Source organism: Rhopilema esculentum, chromosome 16 (assembly GCF_057945365.1).
Source record: "Rhopilema esculentum isolate cy_ngs chromosome 16, ASM5794536v1, whole genome shotgun sequence".
Classification (NCBI taxonomy): Eukaryota; Metazoa; Cnidaria; class Scyphozoa; order Rhizostomeae; family Rhizostomatidae; genus Rhopilema; species Rhopilema esculentum.
Window position 1 is genome coordinate 2,039,591 of NC_142830.1, and position 13,060 is coordinate 2,052,650.

The 13,060-nt window shown below is 35.6% G+C and overlaps 1 protein-coding gene across 1 annotated transcript; it reads left to right on the forward strand.

Moving 5' to 3' along the window:
* Window positions 1–478: 478 nt before the first annotated feature.
* On the forward strand, window positions 479–11,429 carry LOC135682213 (mitochondrial glutathione transporter SLC25A40). The gene is made up of 11 exons (XM_065196997.2): window positions 479–992; window positions 1,673–1,726; window positions 2,140–2,273; window positions 3,879–3,946; window positions 5,447–5,571; window positions 6,515–6,592; window positions 7,133–7,231; window positions 7,498–7,589; window positions 8,027–8,102; window positions 8,570–8,656; window positions 9,525–11,429. Exons 1-11 carry the CDS (start codon window positions 905–907, stop codon window positions 9,668–9,670), a joined length of 1,047 nt encoding a protein of 348 aa, XP_065053069.1. The 5' UTR covers window positions 479–904; the 3' UTR covers window positions 9,671–11,429.
* Window positions 11,430–13,060: the final 1,631 nt, after the last annotated feature.

Sequence of the window (13,060 nt, forward strand, 5' to 3'; positions counted from 1 at the left end):
ACAAACAAAATGTTGAGAGTTTAGGCATTAGTTAAGTTTTCATAGCTTTTCTTAAACAGTGATAATTTACGCCTGAATTTGACAAACCTCTTTTGGAATTGTAGGTAAGTCTGCCCACCCTTCTAAAATGAAACGAGTGGATCTTTGATCACCTAGAGTTGTATGAATAACAGTCTGTGTAACTTAGACAACGAGACTTGAAAAATAGTTCATTTGAACAATCGTTCCTATTTTGCAATTTTCTAGTTAAGTCTTTAAGTACATTAAAGTAAATGTCTACTATATCATACACTAGAACTCAAAACCGAAAATTTTATTCCATGCTAAGCAGGTTTTAGCCAGAGGTGGGGGACTAGAAAGGAGCCTTGTAGAGCACCACTAAAATGGTAGCTTGAGTTTCGGCAACAGATATTATAGCCGCCATTTCTTTTCTTTCACTTTATCCCAGTGAATTTAATTGAGGCAAAAAAACCAGAAAGTGAATAAACGTGACATGAATTCAATAGTTGCTGTTAGAGACGTCAGCGAAAAGAGCTGCAGGTTTGTGCTGAAGGTGCCATACCTGTGTACATTGGTGTTGGCGTTGCCGACACGTGCGGTAGGTAGGGGAGCTTCGTTGACAGCAGAATTGCGTAAAACAAAGTTGGATGGTACGAGCCAAATTTCTGGAATAGGAGTGAACGCCTCTACCTCGAAAGACCTCCACGGTCTTTACTTAGAAATTTGTCGATATCTTGTTGTTTGCTGTGAAAAAACAAAGCTGAACGCAAGATACAGTTGTAGTGGTACAGTATCTTCCCTGGCGATCCCCACGCCGGGACGGACGATGTGGCCTAACCCACATTTGTACCAAACAGCCATATATGCACAGTGATGTTGTTGGGATAGAAACTTCAAAAACAAAATGGCAGACGAATATAAACATGTGAAGCTTTCGCCAATTCAGCAGATGGTTGCATCTTGCTCTGGTGCTTTTATGGTGTCTTTGTTATGTAAGTTTTGCCACACATGCACGTTTGGTCCAACCTTCCTGGCTTGCCCAATTAAATTGATATGTTACACCATTTGTAGGGCTGAGCTAAGTTGATATCAAAATAGCCTACTGTATTTGAAGACACGTTCTGCATCTGTCACGGCATTTATCGTAAAGTTTATCTATCTGTTTTCAGTTCATTTTATTTTTAACTGTTGCTTCTGGGCTTTTGGGCTAGGTAGGGGTAAATACATTTTAGAATACCCATAGCCTTCTTAAAGTAAACCAAGATTGTTTACAATTATTTCAGATTTCTTAGTATAGATTTTTATGCTAACAAAACCTGACAGTATAGGTAGTGTGTTGGTACTGTGTGGTATGGTAAGGGAAGTTTATCCAATATCAAATCTTTAAAAATCTAATATGATTTTCATAGATTTCCTACCTGAAAATGAGCTATCAAAAAAATCCCAGTATCATGATTACGTTAGTTCATTTGGTGATTTTTGCAGAGAAATCCACACATTTATGTTATTAGATTTTTGTCAATTATAAATTTGGGATATAGTAGCAGAAATTTGGGGGTTTGGTTGTAAAGACAAAGTTCCTGTAAATAGGTAACAAAACACATTTTCTAGGATGCTTACTTGATCTTTATTTTGTGCAATTTTTTATATTTTGCACTTAATTTTTTTGCAGCAACACCATTTGATGTTGTCAAAGTGCGCTTACAAGCTCAAGTGAAACCACAAAGTATGTTTATCTTTCAACCAAGTCAGTAGATTTTCAGATAGAAAATATCTGACAGTGTCAGATATTCAGTTGTTGAGGCTATCATGAAATGAAGAGATATGGTTTGTCCTTAAACAGAAATTACATTTAAGGACACTTACAGACCTAAATGCCCTTATCAACAAGAATGCCCCCCTGCCCTTCATTCAGTCTAAAATTCAGACAATAAATCATTCCATGTTTTTTGTTGTGTTGAACAGAATTGCATAGAAAGAAGCAGCAAACCTCCATTTACCCAAACTTTACCTTTGATACCATTTATGTAACAGAATATTTCTGTATAGCTTTTGATATATCAGTGTTATTTTAAGGTCATTTCCTTGATTTGCCAGTGACACTTAACATCAGTAACATTTTCAACTATTTCTTTGTAGCAAGCTCTTGTCATGTGATTGCAAATAGAATTATAAATGGAATGTGTTATTGTGGTGTTGGAGGCACCGTGGAGGGGGGCTTTACTTGCCTCATACCACCAGAGGCATCAGCAATCAAGTTCACATCAACATCTGTAAGTTTACTCTAATGTACACACTTTTTGGCATACAAACTTTCTAGTTTTCCATAAATCTATATTCACAATGTGCATTAGTAGTGTCCTATATTCTCAGTTGATCATATTAAGCTTTTGAAATTGATAATGCCTTTTCTTAGTTGCTTATATTTTGTTTAAAGTGATGCTTAAGGGAATTTTTCTAGATTTGCCAATTGCTTATCTTCAGCAACCATATGCAAAGACTGTTGCTGTGGTCACTGATGGTATCTCTATTGATATACCAGCTCATCCACTTTCATCATGAGTCATCATGTCTTGTTTACAATCTCCATTTACCATTATCAACAGGTGTCCTTTGATGGCATGCCAATGTATTCATTGTAAGGTTGATATTGAAAGCAAAAACCTGCTCTTTCTTAATATAAAATAATACAAATTCTGTTTTATGAATAGCTGTTTTCAGAAAAATATGATTTTGCATGCATAAAATTATTTATTCCTTACATACAGTTACTCTGATCACAATTTTATTCAAGCACTCCTAAAATCTTGTCTTAGAAGAACTCTGTGAAGAGAATTATGCACTTTAATTTGTTAGTTGATATCTAGGCTAGCTAAATTAGTAAATGTCTTTGAAAAAAGCAAACATTTAGTAGCCGCTACTGTGTGGAAAAACCGCTACTGTGTAGACAAATAGAGTTCTTTTTCACCTTAGGACTCCATTGGTAACATTCTCAATAGGCAAGAGGCACTGATTGGTCAACCTATATAGTCATGTGCTCCTGTTTCTGATTGGCCTATTTCGATCCACAACTGGGTATATATTTTTTCCAAGCGTAGAGTTTTTGATCTATGTTCTGACGTTTTAAACTCTGAAGAGTGTCAGATGAAAAGCTTCAGTTTACTAAATGTTTGCTTTTTTCAAAGCCATTTACAGGTTTTGTACCACCAAAAGATTGTTTGCTAACTAAATTAAATGATATATATGATATACATGTTCTTAAGAAATCTATGGAAACTACTGGCTGTGTCCCAATCTGTATTTTGTCTTTGATATCAGCTTTAATCATTCATGGTTTTTTGCAAGGCACGACTTAGACATATAAAAAGTAAACTCTGTTACATTTTTTTCAACTGGTTTTCCTCTTAGGTTCTTGTTTCAGATACCAAAAATCCATAAATTTTCCCCTTTGCTTAGGCCATCACCCCCAAAAAACTTTCAAAAAGCCCCAACACTTCAAATAAGAACCCACCACTCAAATAAGCCCCCACACCTCAAATAAGCCTTTTAACATGCTACTTGATAAACAAAACACAAATAAACAATTTTCACCTTTTCCACAAAAAGGGTTTGAATGTTGCACTTGCACTTGAATGAACCTTGTATATTAAAGAACAAGTGTGCTAGGATGTTTTATTCTGAGCTGGCATTTTAACGAGAGGCTTATGGGTTATCTTGCAGCCATCGTTGGTCATCATCTGTAATATTCAAACCCAAGATATCTGTTTTGAGCCTCTACCTGATCATAAGTTCGTACATAGCTATGAGAATCAGCATTCTAATAGGAGATAGAAATCCACAGAACACATGTTTTACCAACATTTTCTTTTCAACTTTAGGATGCTTTTACAAAGATATTCCAGAATGAAGGACTTTTCAAGCTGTGGAAAGGCCTTCCAGCCACGTTGTGAGTATTACAAATAATTCTTTTATGAAGCTCTTAAAAACCTTGACAATTAAGTGCCACTAACATGAAAAATCAAAATTTGGCAAAAGGTTTGTTCTTAGGTAGTGAACATCATGGATTCTATATCTGCAATTTTTTTTCAAATAAGGGCTATAAGCTCATTTTTTGGGAGTTTGAGACAGTTTGGGAGGTTTTTTGTAAAGATTCTGGGGAGATTGACACATTCTGATGTGTTATTCTATTGTTGACGATCATGAAACCACAACAGAGCCTAGAAAATGTGCATCAACCTGAGGTGGGATAATCACTTTCTGATGCAAACATTTCCTCTAACAAAAAAGAAGTTGTATCAAAAGTGAGGGAACAAGCTTTGAAGATAGGAACATTGGGGAATGATGTTTCAACTTGATCAGAATGATCCATTACCACCTTCCACTGATGAACAGGGGGTGGTGAAGCCGAACCTTCGCTTATCATTCAGATTTTATATTCGGATAAAGATAACAAAAGGTTATGTGAAAAATTTGGATCAATTTTCTGTTGATTCATCTATTTTTTCCTAAATAGGACACACTTTACATCCAGCAATAAGCAGAAACTTCGAAAAAATTTTGATGCGGCCTGAATATTCCCATAAATTTACATTCAAGATGATACCTCACAACCTGATTTGAACTGATCTCCAACACAAGAGCCAAGGCAAGACAACTGAATTGACTCAAAACAACATAAAACCATGTAACATATATATGCAAAACCCCTAACCCCTAAATTTTTTTATAAAACTGTTTCGAATTGATTAACACTTTGTAGAGTTGCTAAAATTGATGTACATAATATTTTTTTAGGCCCTCCTGGTTTTTTTCTGGTTTTGTGCGAATCTTTAAAATGCCCCTCAATTGAGCCTTATAACAGTGATCTCAAATTTCTATCTCCCCAAATTAATTTTTGTAAAACTGTTCTGAATCGATTGAAACTTGGTAGAGTTGCTAGAATTAATGTACTTAATGTGTCCTTTTGGTCTCATTGTGTTTTCATGGTTTTGTGGAATTTTCTGAAAAGCCCCTCATTCCAGCTTCATAAAAGGATGATCTCGAGTATATGTTCCCCTTAATTTACCTCTGCAAAACTGTTCAAAATCGGTGGCACTAAAAATGAAAACTTAGCTTGCAATGAAGAAATTTTTAATCTGTTTTTAAACAATGAATAATGTTATTTTAAAGTTTTTAATCTGTTTTTATGTTATGGCCTAGTCCCCCTCTTTGAAGATAGTTGATTTCTGGCAATTTCAAAGAGAAAATGGAAACTATAGCATATGGTACTAGCTTTTATTCTTAACTCTGTAAAGATCCTGCCTACTGTTTACAGACATCTGGAAATGTTTAAGGCAAAACAAAAAACAGTAGTTAGTTTCAGCAACATTCTTTTCATTAAGCATACTGATATCCCTTTAGGAAATTTTCCAAGTTTCTCACAATCACTTGCACTTTGTTGTTCCAGGGTGATGATGGTCCCTCAGACAGTTGTCTATTTCACTGCCTATGATCAACTGAAGGTCCGACTAGGTTTGACTGAGGGACAACATGTTGTTTATGCTCCAATGGTTGCTGGTATGAGTGCTAGAGGTAGGTCACTTTGTTTTTTGGTCTACAGTTTTTTGGTCTTAATTTGTGACAGTCGTACACATAGAGCCACTATTCAGTAACAATTTGGTAGGTCTTGGACATACCTACATCCATTGTATCCAATCCCAGCAATGGCTTTGTGGGAGAGGTGAAGGAGCGATTGTTTACTGGCTCTATTTTGCCATAAATTTCTGAGTTTTGCCAGATGAGCAAAAAAATTATTTTTGCAAATTTTTAGAGTTTTTGCAAAATATCAGAAAAAAATTATTCTTCAGTTATGCAAAATCATAGTAGAAAATCAAAATTTGTTGGCCTTTCTTTGATTAGAATTGCTTGTTCATGACCTTGGACATGCCTTTTGTCCAATCTGTACAGAAATAAAACCAATATCCCTGAATTGTTGTTTTTATTGAACAATTGTTGTAATTAGTTAAAAAAGGGCACAATTCCTTCTGTAATCTTTTCGTATTAACAGCTCTTATTTGAGAAAGAGTTGCCAATTGTTAAATTTTTTTGTATATATACTTTTTGCCAATGATGCATGATTTTTTATTTTGATTGATTTTGATTGATTTTGATTGATTTTGATTGAATCAATATCTCCTGGGATGAGCAGGTAAAGTCCATCCATTTCCTATCTGCCCAACACTATTATTTTGAGAAATGTAGCATTTTTTATATTATTACATGCAATCCTGAATATATTCACAGAAAGCATGAAATCCATTTCTAAACTAGCATAGTTTCCATGACACCTGAATATTGATAACATGCAGACTTTTTGTGGCAGTTTTTTGCTACCAAATGGCCTTAAGGTTTGCAGAATTTCTGTTTAAAATACATCCATGAAATATCAATCTATTATGAATTGTTTAAATTACCTTTGCTTCTAAGTTGAATTAAACAACACAGCGATGCTCATTCAAGCATTTATTTTCCGCAGTTTTTGCCGTGGCTGCCATATCCCCCATAGAGATGGTTCGCACGAAACTGCAATCAAAGAAAGGATACAAGTATACTGGTCAGTCAAAATGCTAAACATCATTGTTGCAGAAGTATCCGTTTCTATTTTTTTATGACTGATGAATCATATGATAAACTTGAATTCCATCATAACACCGAGTGCAGAAGAGGATTTAAAAAAATATACTGTTAGAAAATTTTTGCAAGTGACACAGCCAGTGCTGGATGGTCCAGTTGATAGACCAGCGCCCTTTGTTCTCCGAAATGAAGAAATGGGAAAATGATGATTTCACAGCCCAGATATTTTGCCTCACCGTCAAAAGCAGTAACATTAGTGAAATTGTTTGAATCTCATGAATCTTTCTTTTTTGGCATTGAAACTATTATGCTATTTGATAGAATCAATGTTGCATGTGTATCACCTTTGGTCTGTAGCACAAGAGGACTGTTGCCTTATGATGGCATTCAGCATGAAAATACCTAATACCGTCCTTCAAACTTAAGAATGTATAGCTTTGTTGATAAAGCATTGATCACTTTTTAGCAGAATCTTCACAAAAAAACTAAAATGATATGTTTAAAAATACTTTTATTTTAGAGGTATTCTCGGTTATCAAAAATGCGATCCGACAAGAAGGAATACTCTGCCTTTGGAGAGGCATGGGGCCAACTTTACTCAGAGACGTACCCTTTTCTGGTGAGTCACTATATACCCATTTTATCATGTTTTTAGATAAACAGGTTCTGGAGACATTCAAATAAAACCTGGATGCTCAATTGATCTGCTGGTATAATGTTAGACGCGACGATATAAGGCAATTTAATCAGTTATCAATGTATGTAAACCTCAAGTCACACCTTAGCTTTGTGAGTGTAGCATGTCGTTTTGTACTCCACGTTTTGTGTTGTCAGCAAATCGGTTAGTAGCACAATGTTAACCCTTTTTGGTGCTTTTTTCCCAAGCATTTTATTGGTCTGCATACGAACTTATGAAGGCACGCTACGAAGAACCAACATTTGGAACAACTTTTGCTGCTGGTGCAAGCTCTGGAATGGTGAGAATTACGTTTTCTACTTAAACAAATTTCTACCTGTTCTGATATATGTAATACATGAGACAGTCGAGGACCTGAACAATCTGTGACCGGATTTGATAATCAATGACCTTTAAGGCTATACTCTCACCACTTCCAACCTTAATAATTTATTTTATGGTTAAAGACTTTCAATCTACCATCCCGCTGGAAATAAAATGCTTTCTGCGTTCTTTTGCAGTAACTCGTTGATTTTGTACTTTTGAGGAGCGACTGTACTTTTTAGAAAAAAGGATAAGCCTGAATTAATTGAAAATTCTCGTTATCTGGTACCACATCAAAGAACATGTTCTGCCTATGAGACTCATTCCTTCGCCTTATAGCATAAAAGCTACCTTGTTGCTGGGTGAGGTGATATTTATAATTGTCAGTTAGCCGAGTCATTTCTTGCTTTGTAGCTTGCTGCAGCTTTAACCACGCCCTTCGATGTTGTCAAAACACATCGTCAGATGGAGCTTGGTGAACTTGGCTATGGTAATATCTTTATTTTGTTTAATTTCTAACAAAAAATTATTCAACTAATTTTTAATACCTTTTATGCCATTGTTGCTTATTTTAATAGAAAACTGGGAGCCGGGGACTTTTTTCTTGAAACTTGGAACCTTATATATATGGAAAGCTGAAAGCCCTTGACTGTATTTATAGCGACTGTATACAGCAAAGCCTTTGCATCCTATGACTCAGATAGTGCCACCATAGTGCTTAGGCAGCCCTACCTTGCATTGAAATAGCAGCTAAAAGAATTGGCCTATTTCCTAGTATAACCAAATACCATATAGCAGACCTTCATACTAGCATAGTATGTATTTTCTTCCTTCCTAAGTGACATTAAAAGAATAGTTACTGCTTGAGAATTAGAATCTCCAAATATCTGCTCATGTCCTGCTCTATCAGCTTTGAAATCTAAAAACCTTGTTTGATCTCAACTATTTTCTTTTTAGGCAAGCTTGGTCAAAAACGTCTCCCATTCACATTCACCCTTGTCTTCAAGCTTTGGGCTGAACAAGGATTCAAGTCACTCTTTACAGGTGAGTCCGCCTGATATAGATTTTTGGCACTTGTACGTCATCGTCATTAAAACCAAGTGCTCATCCCAGTTGCCTTTTGGTCAATGCCAACGATTCTAAGGTACTTTTGAAAGATGCCTACATCTTTGTTCGCATATAAAAACATGCGTACACACAAACTTTGAAATTTGTATTTGACTAAGATGTTGGCCTTTTGAAAACAATGGTGTGTTTTTCTCGCCATTCACTATTGAAATAATATCATTTGTGCGTTCCAGATATTATAAACTTGAGTTTATTGTCGAACCCATCATAAAAGCGACTTTCATTTCTCTCGCCAGATCCAGATCGCTAGGCATTTGCTCCCTCGCATATACTATATTTTCACCATATTTAGCACTGTTGTCAGCCAATCGAAAAAGGTCTGATGAAATAGGGAAATCCAGTGCAAGTACAACCATGTTTAGAATTTTTAAAGGTTTTGAATTGGACTTAGGGCTGAATCTGCTTTTGCCCGCAATCTAGAATTTAGCATAGGATTTTAATAGATCTAGAGCTTTGGATAAGATTAAAGCTTATATACTTTGTTGTATTTGTATTCTACGTTCTCTGCCTGTACAATCGCTTATCAGGCTCATCTAAGAAAACCTAGAGATGAAAACTTCCAGTTTGATGACTTTAGGCTAACTTTCGTTGTTTGTGAAGAAAAATCAACATGGCGATTACGAAGCACCAAACTTAGGCGACAGTCTTGTTTTATGAAAATTGTTATTGGCTGTTAATATCCATCAGTCAAGTGTATTCAAGCCAGCTTTTACGGAGGTAATCCCTCTTTGAATTCCGTTGAACATTGTAAGTAGACTTAAGCCCGTTCCACATCACATTGCAGGTATTGTGCCGCGTCTTGCCAAGATCACGCCTGCCTGTGCAGTTATGATCAGCACGTATGAATACGGAAAGAAATACTTTCGCAAGAAAAACGGGCAAAGACAGGAGAGGGAGTTGGCTGGTCAAGGATTGGCTAAGTATTCTTAAGGGTGACATTTGCCGCCAGAGGACCGAACTACCTGTAACTTGAGAAATCATTCGGCGGGCAGCCACAATGAATTAGAGGCCCGCCTCGTACTGGATTGTGATGCTTGCCACTGTGGTTCTGTGGCGTATCATTCTTATGAATCCATTTCGCAGCCGTTGACGGTAAAAATGATTTTTGCGGTATCCGTGTGTTTTGAATCGAATCTATAACGATCCGCGTGTCTTTAAACGGGAATCCTATTGTTTTGGAGTGCTTAGAGCATTGATAAACCCACAATCAAGTCTGATTGTTTTTCATGTGAAGTATGTTTCCCTAAGATAAAGCTTAGTTTTGTTGGTATCTGTTGAGATGATTATTAACTTTTCAATATGCGAAACTGTTACAGTGATAGCAATAAATTTCTTACAAATATTTCGATATTTAGTATAAACTATTCAAAAATCTGTTATTAAGTAAATGAATTAGATATTGCTGAAATTTGTATTCTGGAGAAATTTTGTACCCTGAAGGCTTCAAATTTTACACCGAAGTATACTAAAGTTATTTGGTTCACGTGTTAATGTTATGGCGGAACCTTGCATCATGGGCTTAGCTCACTGCAATTTTTTAAAATGGAGCACAGATTTTTGCCTTTCAGACAACTTTGACTGGCGGATGACTCACTAAATTTTTGTTCTTGTAAACTGTAATTCCCATCTGCAAGCATTGACCTTAGAATTTAAAGTAGGCGGGTAGTTTTTGCTTTTTTAGACCTTCTCATTCATACCTAATGGAACTTAGCCCTTCTTATCCAATAAGATGTGCTTAGTTTATTTAATGGAATCTGATATTTTGGGCTTGTAAAAAAGATTGGTTGCTTTTAATCCAGCTTTATGAAATTTGAACGCCCAACTTTCAGGCGTCAGTTTGCAGTGGTTCAATCTGTTTTTCCTTCAGCTGTCCCATTGTTCCTCAATCTTGAGAAATTCTGCTCCACCGTTGTTTAAAAATAGCGAATCAAGGCCAAATTGCGAATTAAGGATGAAATATATAAATTATTTGTAAAGGTTTTTTGTTTCCATTTCAATATTTAATGATTTTGTTACCAATTCCTCGAATTCTTGTACAAATTTACGCAAAATGGTCCCCACATGTATATAAATAAGGAAGTTTTCCATTTGGAAGCAAACCCTCTCTCTCCTTTACGCTATGCACCTTTAAGGCCTTACCATTTTGTGGCACAGACAGTCTATAAAATAAGTAACTGGATAATGATTTTTGTTTGTAGAAACAAGTGAGCTTTTGTTCTTTTTAGTACACTTATATTAGTTAATCATTTGTTTGGTTGTTTGCTTGTTTCGCTATTAAAAATTAGAACGATCCCTCTGGCGACTTCACTGCAAGTATACTCCGAAAGCTTGCATCCAAAGTTACGCCAATCATCCACGCCCAGAAAACATTATCATAGCGAAATAGATGGTAGCTTCTGTACTCTTCAACCGTTGCCCTGAAGCAAGTTATCAAGTCGTTTAAGTGATAGTAAATTTTTTTGTAAAAATTAATCTGATGAGTTAATAGATAATTATTTTATCATCCATGCAACTTGAATGAGGTACAACAGTTGATAGAGAACCTCTTCGATTTTTATTCTCTTACAGACAGAGTTTGAATAACATACTTGAATTGTTGAGTTAAAATGCTAACACGCTCTACTGCCTTTATCCTTAGATATTATATATGAATAACAATATTTAAAATTATGAGTTGGTGCAGAAACGAGTTATGGTTGCTTTTTTTAGTACTTCACTTCTTGAATTTATTTTGGAATCATTTCGAATAGAACCCATAAACTGAAAAGCATAGAAATACTTTTCCTGTTGGATATGCTTTATTTTAATATTTTTTCCTTAAATCGTACCCCTTTATCGCTGAATCCACTTTTCAAAAAGATGAAGTACCAGTCAGATAATCCATGAAAGCACAGTATAATGTGTTCAGGGTATACGCAAAATCCAGCCAGGAATCCAGGTTATGATTATGATGGAGAAAATATAACCAAATCATAAATGCAGTGAAAAAGCCTGAAGGCTGTAGCTCTTGTCTTCTCAAAATGGCTTTTCGGTGAGAATTTTGCAGATACCTAGCACGACCAATAATGCTCTGTTCACCTCATTGAGCAGAACTGTCAAGTTACCTTTCCTTAAATGAAACAAGTCTGACTGGGTAAAAACCAGTTTTAAGTAATTCACGTGCCAGATCGAGGTTCCACATGAATATTGTTAACGGGACATCTCAATTGGTGGACTGGTTTTGCTCCACTGGCAGACCTGGTTTTGTTTCCCCCTTAAAATTCGTTTACAAATTATGGCATCGCGTTCCTAAACCATAGACAAGCTCAAGAAAAGTTTAATTATCACAATCAAGGTCGAAATTGACAAAGGAGTGATCGCGCACATTAGTGGGACAAGATCCAGAAACATTCCTTGTATGTAATTGTTGAGTTTCGTCTCTAGGCTAATAAAATAAAGGTTGAAAACTAAAGATCGAAACAAGTCCTCAATCCACACCTCCAAAAAGGAAAAATTTGCCTTCTCTGACGGTCTGTCAAATTTAACTTCAGTTTAAGGAGAATTATTTGTATTGTAAAAGAAGATATGGTAAGTGAATGATTTGAGTTGAGAAATGGTTTATCTTGTTTCATATATGCTAAACCCCCTTTTTTACCCCCTCCCCCTCCCTCCTCATTTTTATTCCCTATTTTTGGCTGGAATTCCCAGATAAGAGCTATCTTGAAAATAGAAAACAGAGCACATGCAAATGGTAAAAATAACTAAATTCACAATGGTTTTCCGCAAGGATCTGTCATTGGTCCAATACTCAACAGTTCACAAAAGGTGACTTTTTACAAACGTTAAACCATATATGAACAAATCTAATGCGGGAAGATGGAAATAAATAGTTAATTAGATCTGCTAGATAAATGATTAAAAACAAATGAACCTGAAGGTAGACATTCAAAAGATTCATTTCTGCATTTTGACCCAGCTCCAAAAGGATTTACCTCTAATTTTTCCTCTGTAAAAATTGAGGATGAACTAAAACCAATGGATAAAGCAAAATATCCTGGAGTGCAGTTGAACAAAATACCAAGAAATAACAAAATTTCCGCCAGTATTTTCATTACTGCGATTTTACATAATGAAGGGATTTCAAAAGCTTTTATATGACGGTAGTCTTACCCAAGATTTTCTATGCATTTTTTGTATCTCTACTCGTTCTGATAAACCTAATGCACGACAATTCTTCAACAATTTATACGCTAAAAATCAACCTGATACAATGTTTGAATTTAAAAATAACGTTACTTCCAAGAGGTTGAGTTTAATCTATTTTCATAACAGATATTCAAT

Excerpts from the sequence above, each read along its gene's own strand:
- LOC135682213 (XM_065196997.2), top strand. The coding sequence starts at position 905 with ATGGCAGACGAATATAAACATGTGAAGCTTTCGCCAATTCAGCAGATG. Across the intron at positions 2,274-3,878 it reads TCAAGTTCACATCAACATCT|GATGCTTTTACAAAGATATT; the intron begins GTAAGTTTACTC and ends TTTCAACTTTAG. Across the intron at positions 5,572-6,514 it reads TGCTGGTATGAGTGCTAGAG|TTTTTGCCGTGGCTGCCATA; the intron begins GTAGGTCACTTT and ends TATTTTCCGCAG.